Source organism: Palaemon carinicauda, chromosome 34, assembly GCF_036898095.1.
Source record: "Palaemon carinicauda isolate YSFRI2023 chromosome 34, ASM3689809v2, whole genome shotgun sequence".
Taxonomy (NCBI): Eukaryota; Metazoa; Arthropoda; class Malacostraca; order Decapoda; family Palaemonidae; genus Palaemon; species Palaemon carinicauda.
This window is the reverse complement of record NC_090758.1, coordinates 79225453-79232944: the sequence shown is the minus strand read 5'-3', so window position 1 is coordinate 79232944 and position 7492 is coordinate 79225453. Positions and strand designations below refer to the sequence as shown.

Sequence of the window (7492 nt, the reverse complement as noted above, 5' to 3'; positions counted from 1 at the left end):
TTTTGGGGCCCTTGGACATATATCTTGCTTTTCCAGCTAGGGTTGTAGCTTAGCAAGTAATAATAATAATAATAATAATAATAATAATAATAATAATGATAATATTAATAATAATAATGTAGTAAAAATGAAATTACATCAAGTTAATATTGTATTTTTCCTTTCCTCACTAGGCTATTTTCCCTTTTTTGGCCCCTTGGGCATATATCTTGCTTTTCCAAATAGGGTTGTAGCTTAGCAAGTAATAATAATAATAATAATGATAATAATAATAATGTAAAAATGAAATTATACCAAGCATGAGGAGCCGTTCTAAAGTTAAACCTCTTAAAGACTACTATTCTCAAAGTTATTTATTTTAGGCTTCACGCTCTTTACACATTTGACATTCAGTGATTACTATAATTATAGTGTAAGAAAAATATTCTTTATTAGGTATTATTTATGCTAATTATGGAAAAGAAGGTACCTGGAGTTTAGGCCTGTTCTAGTGAAATCCCCTCAGAGGCCTAGACTAGGCCAGGCCTAAGACAGGACTCTTGTGTTGTGCTAAAGCATCGAATAGGTAAATCATATGTTATAACGTTAAGTGTATATGTTTAAGTGTTAAAGATATATTTTTGCTATTCTAGTGCATAATATTATATCATAGGGGTAGTTTGTAGCGCTACGGCCAAGCGTCCTAATTTGCTTATTATCGCTCCGACTGTTATCTTGTATAGAATAAAAACGTTTGGAAATGGTCTACGGATCTTAAATATGTGCTTAAACGTATACTTTTATGTTTTTTGCCGAAAACCCTAAATTACCTGAAAATTTATGTGGCTTGAGTTCTTACTCCGGCCACGAATCTTCTCGCTCCCGTAGTAGGTAAGGGGGGGTCCGAGGGGGCGAAGCCCTCTAGGTAAGGATACGGCTTTTAGCATAGGTTAGGTGGGTTTTTTAAGTTAGCTTCTCCCGCCAAAATCGTTTTTAGAACGACGGCCACAGTTCAGAATATTCCAGTTTTCTACGAACTCGATTTTAGAATGACGGCCACAGTCCACCCCACTTTATAATATTCCCATTTTCTATGAATGAAAACTGATCTGGCCGTCACCCTACAAAGGCTCCTTTTATAGTAAGACCTCATTTGATAGATTTGGCTTAACCTTTCATTTCTAAAGTGAAGATAAGGCGTTCTTTTCTATGGTAATGTTAGTCTTTATTCGCGAGCGAAGCGAGCCCACGGCCAAGCAAAACCCATGACACTCTATTGAAATATTACCGAAATCGAATGGTTGTTGCTCTGCCGCGGCTTTTTTCGCTCATGAAAAAATAAAAAGGAGCCTTTGCATATCAGCGGCCAGTTCCTCACGCATGGATTAAAAATAGACATCAAGTAAGCTAAACTTTCCCCCCTAACCTAACCTGCAAGCCGTGTCCTTACCTACTTGCTTAATGGGGGGGGGGAGTGTGCTAACACCCCACCGCAACCCCCCTTACACTGCCGTAATCTAAGTTAACCATAATAATATATACGGGTGGCCGCTATGATACATACACCCCAATAAAAACATCAAGCTCCTATGTACTGGCAAGCGGTAATGGCACTGGGGGAAGTCTACCGTAATATTACCCATTTTACCCATGCACCGCTCAGAGATACTCGGGTATTCGGTGAGATTTGGGTGTGCGATGAGTTTGGGTCAATTTATTTAAGCGAGGGTTATGCACCACCTTCCAATTTATCAAAATGTAAGAGGACAATAGTATTAGCCTTTGGAGTGGAGATTACATAATTAAATAAAGGTCTTCAAATCTTTTTACTTGAACCACACAACCTATACTAGGAAACTGATTATAATCAAGATATTTAATTTAATTATAAATTCCTAATTCCAAAGCCGTTGCACGTTAACCTCTTATTTTCTATACCATTCAAAACTGGACCCCGTTTGCAATCGCCGTCCCAATCATCTACCTTCACTTCTAAAGATATCCTCCGGTATTTTGAAATTGGTCTTTCATGTTCCTTGTTGGGGAAGGAAGTCACTTTTAATCATTCCAAATTATTATTATTATTATTATTATTATTATTACTCGCTAAACTACAACCCTAGTTGGAAAAGCAGGATTCTCTAAGCTCAAGGGCTCCAACTGGGAAAATAGCCCAGTGAGGAAAGGAAACAAGGAAAATAAGAGGATTTAAGAACAGTAACAACATTAAGATAAATCCTTCCAGTATAAACTATAAAAACTCTTAACAAAACAAGAGGAAGAGAAATTAGATAGAATAGTGTGCCCGAGTGTACCCTCAAGCAACAGATCTATACCGTTTCTTTGTAAATGAAGCCTTATATTTCTTACGTATTTTATATTCTTATCAAGTTTCTCATAAAAAACAACAATGAATGAATGTAAATAAAGGGAAAAAAAAAAGGGATTTTGACGTAGGAAAAATCTATTTTTGGGCTCGAGCCATGTCGTCCTGTAGGAAGTTCCTTCTGGCAACTTCTACAGTATAATATTTCTGCGATTGATATTACAAGAGAATTACCATCAGGTATCATGGGGTTCCAACCCCCGGAAACGACTATCCGAAGATATCGTGTATAATCAGGGAGGTATCCTAAGATAACCATAGATATCTGCACTCCAAACAGACCTTACCCAATCTAATTCACTAAGGGGAAGGATAAGCAAGGAGCCGTTACACATCCTATCACCTTCCAGTGCCCCTATACATTCCTGCTTCTCATTCTTTTGAACGCAGCTGATGGCTAAAGTGCGGTTGATTTGTTTTGAAAGCTGTTGATGTCGATAGCTGTCGGTAACCCTTATTTCTCAGTTTATGAGAATGAGTGAAACATGAGAGACGCCCAGAAAGCCATATTTCAAAAGGGAAGCCAATGGGAAGATACGACTTATCTTAAAAGACATTTGGGAGCGTTTGTAGGGTGACGGCCATATCCCGTAGAAAACGGGAATATTCTGAACTGTGGCCGTCGTTCTAAAAACGATTTTGGCGGGAGAAGCTAACTTAAAAAACCCACCTAACCTATGCTAAAAGCCGTATCCTTATCCAGGGGGGCTTCGCCCCCGGAACCCCCCCCCCCCCGCTTACACAACAGTTTCCTTACCTACGAGTACAACGGGAGAAGCTAACTTAAAAAACCCACCTAACCTATGCTAAAAGCCGTGTCCTTACCCAGGGGGGCGGACCCCCCCCTTACACAACATATTTAAGATCCGTAGACCATTTCCAAACATTTTTATTCTATACAAGATAACAATCGGAGCGATAATAAGCAAATTAGGACGCTTTGCCGTAGCGCTACAAACTACCCGACATTTGATATAAGGTAAGGATGTGGGTTCCTTGGTCGTGTCACAGACGTCTCAGGTTGCGTCTTATTTACCGGGTATGTGCGTGTTTTCCACGTGAAATATAATTTATTAGTTTTAACTTCTAGTGTTTCAAATATCACTGTTACTTGAAAAATACGGGTTTCCAACGGTTAGCGTCTGTGATGTGCAAGGAAGTACTGTAGTCATGGGGCAAAAATCTTGTACAGTAGTCTTGTAGTCAGAGAGGACGTGAAGCCTTAAGTTAGGCTTGTTTGGCCTAAAGTATGTTCATATATCTCACCAATTTTTAATTTTCCAACCCTCCATTTCTTCCTTGCCATAAACATGGATGGGGAAATTCCTTAAGAACTATATAAAAAAAAAATTTCATGTTTTCGCTGCCTGATAGTTCAAGAATAATATTTATTTTATTTATTTCTATTTGCACTGCCTAACCTGTCTTTTTTTTCCCCCAAATCTTATGCATTGGTCTTGGTTTCTGAGTCGGATAAAGTAAAACGGATTTTGAGCGAAGCGAAAAATCTATTTTTGGGCGAGATAGCCATGTTGTCCTGATGGAAGGTTCGAGTGTTTATAGAAAACAGTACTGTACTGTACTGCATACTCAAGCACTGTACAAGAGAAGGAGTAGGAAAGAGGACTTTGTCTTATACGCTTATGCTGTTGAAAGATGATTACATATGCGAAAGCTTTTTATGCATTGAATGCAGAAAAGTGTACATTGTAAAAAACGGTTAACACCTCCTACTCTAAAGGCAGTAAAGTGATGAAATGGCTCTTGTTGAGGAAGAGAATTTATTTATGCAAAATATCAATATGTTATATCCGAAAGACCTAAGTAATAATGCTTAAGATTAAACCTTTTACCCCCAAAGGACGCACTGGTTCGTTTCACAAAACTCATCCATTTACCCCCATGGACGTACTGGTACGTCCTTGCAAAAAAACTACTATTTAAATTTTTTTTTGCATATTTTTTATAACTTTATGAGAAACTTCAGGCATTTTTCAAAAGAATGAGACCAACCTGACCTTTCTATGACAAAAATTAAGGTTGTTAGAACAATTTAAAAAATATATATAGCAAAATGTGCTTGAAAAGAAAATCCTTGGGATTAAGGGTTGGAAAGTTCCAAATAGCCTGCGGGTAAAAGGGTTAAATGTATAAAGGTCACTCATGAATGGCAGAGGCAAGGGACAGTGACATTGCTCTAGCAAGCAGGACAATGCCCTAGAGACTGATCATATATACAGTACATAGTGACAACCCAAGGTAGGACTAGTGAGGGCCAGGCAATGGCTGCGGATGACTCAACCCCCCCCCCCCCCCTATCATTACCTCACAAGGATGGTGAGGTTGAAGACACTAAAGGAACTAACCAGTTTGAGCAGGACTCGAATCCCCGTCTGGCGATCACCAGGCAGAGACTTTACCAATAGGACACAATTAGTAATATTGTACAGTACTGACTAGTGTATGGCTAAATAAAATACAATATAGTGCCAACTGCAAGATAGGTTGTCATAATACAAAAAACAGATTTCTATGTTAGAAAATATTAAAATCTATTTTAGGTCTTTATTTGTACCTGCTGCTGCCTCCGATGCCTTAGATGACTGCGGAGGTAGCAGCAGTAGGGGATTCAGCATTATGAAGCTTCATCTGTGGTGGAAATGTGGGAGGTTGGGCTGTGGCACCCTAGCAGTACCAGCTGAACTCGGTTGAGTCCCTTGTTAGGCTGGGAGGAATGTAGAGAGTAGAGGTCCCCTTTTTGTTTTTGTTTCATTTGTTGATGTCGGCTACCCCCCAAAATTGGGGGAAGTGCCTTGGTATATGTATGTATGTATTTACAGTATTTGAACCGTAATAACTTCTTGTACAGTATTTATATTTCAGAGTTAATTTTGTTTGTTATTCTGATGTTTTGCTTTCTCCGCTAGCTGGTGATATCAAGGGTAAATATCGTCTGTGCTACAATGGAAAAGGTCGAAAGCTCATCAAACATGGAGGAGCCAAAACCACCGGAGGATGGGGAGCAGAGTGGCCAAGATCCGCAGGAAAAAGACGAAGACGTCTCTCCCAGCAAAATGGATAACGTCTTTAAAGTTCCAGAGGACATAGCGTTCAAGCGACCGATATTCACCAAGAAGAGTGCATTTACAGCTGCCGTCACAAGCGAGAAGCGACCCACGTCGACCAAAACAAGCGTAGCTGAAGCTCCAGTCTCGGTCGAGAAACCTAGCGAAAGCCCGCCGAAAAATACTTGTCCTGTAGAAGAGTCGCAGAATTCAGGCATGAGCGGGAAATCTCCTGCTCAGTTGGTCCTAGAAAAGTCGGTGCCTCTTCCGTATAAGGTGAGGAAACTTGTTTCTTTATTTTATAAAGTTAAGGAAAATACCCTTCTCTCCACTTTATGTAAAACGATACATTATTGCCTTGGTTTACTTTACAAGTTTTCTGTGTGTGTAGGCGAAGGGAAAATGAACGTAACCAGAGAGATGGATCCAATGTAGTGCTGTCTGGCCAGTCAAAGGACCCCATAACTCTCTAGTGGTAGTATCTCAACGAGTGGCTGGTGCCCTGGCCAACCTACGACCTACTAAGTAGAATATGTATAAAAGAATCTACTTTGACATTTAAAATGTACTCTGCTTTCTACTTTGATATATAAAATATACTCTTCCTTCTAATTTGCTTTCTACTTTGATACATGAAATATACTCTGCTTTTATGCATGAATTTATTAATTTCCCATCCCATGTATCATGGTGTGAAGAAAGCTCTGGGTGATAGGAGGATAGATGTGAGAGAGGCAAGAGAGCGTGCTAGAAATAGGAATGAATGGCGAGCGATTGTGACGCAGTTCCAGTAGGCCCTGCTGCTTCCTCCGGTGCCTTAGATGACCGCGGAGGTAGCAGCAGTAGGGGATTCAGCATTATGAAGCTTCATCTGTGGTGGATAATGTGGGAGGTTGGGCTGTGGCACCCTAGAAGTACCAGCTGAACTCGGTTGAGTCCCTGGTTAGGCTGAAGGAACGTAGAGAGTAGAGGTCCCCTTTTTTGTTTCGTTTCATTTGTTGATGTCGGCTACCCCCCAAAATTGGGGGAAGTGCCTTTGGTATATGTATGTATGTGATGTATCATGTTCTCTTCATCGCATTTTTTCCAGGAACCTCCTTGGAGCGGCCTCCCGAAGGCTAACTATTCTTTCGAAATCCTCAAGAACGGAGTGATTGTCGGAAGCATACCTTTGGATCAACCTTTCTTGGTGATCGGCCGCCTCGCCCAGTGCGATATCATCTTGGAACATCCTTCTCTTTCCAGGTAATAAACTGACTTTAGTGTTTAGGGATGGTTTGCTTTTTTACCTGTGTTATTGCCATTCTCATTGTAGATGGTTGGACCTCTGAATGATATAATTTATCATTTTGGTTTGGTTCCTTCCCTTTTTTTTTTTTTTTGATGCATGCTAAAGAAAAGCATTGAATTTTATGTCCTATTTTCTCTTATATATTAAGAAAATAATATATTCACAGTTTGATTAGACAAGACTGTAAAGAATTAAACTTGAATGACGAATTTTACAAAAACCGAAATAACTGCCAAGCACAATACTGTACTCATATTGTCCCGAGGCTTCAAAAACAAAAATAATTGATGTCTTTATTTTACCAGGTTTCACTGTGTGATTCAGTACCGTAAAGAACCCTCTCCGGAGGGAGACCAGGAAGGGTTTTATGCCTATGACTTGGGAAGCACCCACGGCTCCTTCCACAACAAGCACCGGATGAAGCCGCGCACGTACTACCGACTGCACGTCGGCCACATTGTCAAATTTGGCGGGAGTTCTCGCATGCTCATCTTACAGGTGGGTGAGGTGACCAGGTGTGAAACATCTTATTCTGTTCATCTTATAACCGAAGTATGTTTCTTTGACCCTTTTACCCCCACCATAAGGTTAAATTTCGAGCACATTTTGCTATATATTTTTTCAAATTGCTCTAACAGGCTTAATTTTTGTCCTAGAGAGGACAGGTTGGTCTTATTCTTTTGGAAAATGCCTGAAGTTTCTCTTAAAATGATCAAAAATATGTAAAATCATGTAATTAACAGTGTTTTGCAAGAATGTACCGGTACGTCC

General features: G+C 39.9%; 1 protein-coding gene across 1 annotated transcript in view; it reads left to right on the top strand.

The window, feature by feature from the left end:
* The first annotated feature begins 341 nt into the window (after positions 1-341).
* The window catches only part of LOC137626505 (kanadaptin-like), a 49828-nt gene continuing 42677 nt past the window's right edge, over positions 342-7492 (top strand). The window contains exons 1-4 of the mRNA XM_068357542.1: positions 342-565; positions 5293-5706; positions 6521-6675; positions 7027-7219. Coding sequence (XP_068213643.1) covers positions 5329-5706; positions 6521-6675; positions 7027-7219 — 726 coding nt within the window. The 5' untranslated portion in view covers positions 342-565; positions 5293-5328. The remainder of the gene's footprint in view (positions 566-5292; positions 5707-6520; positions 6676-7026; positions 7220-7492) is intronic.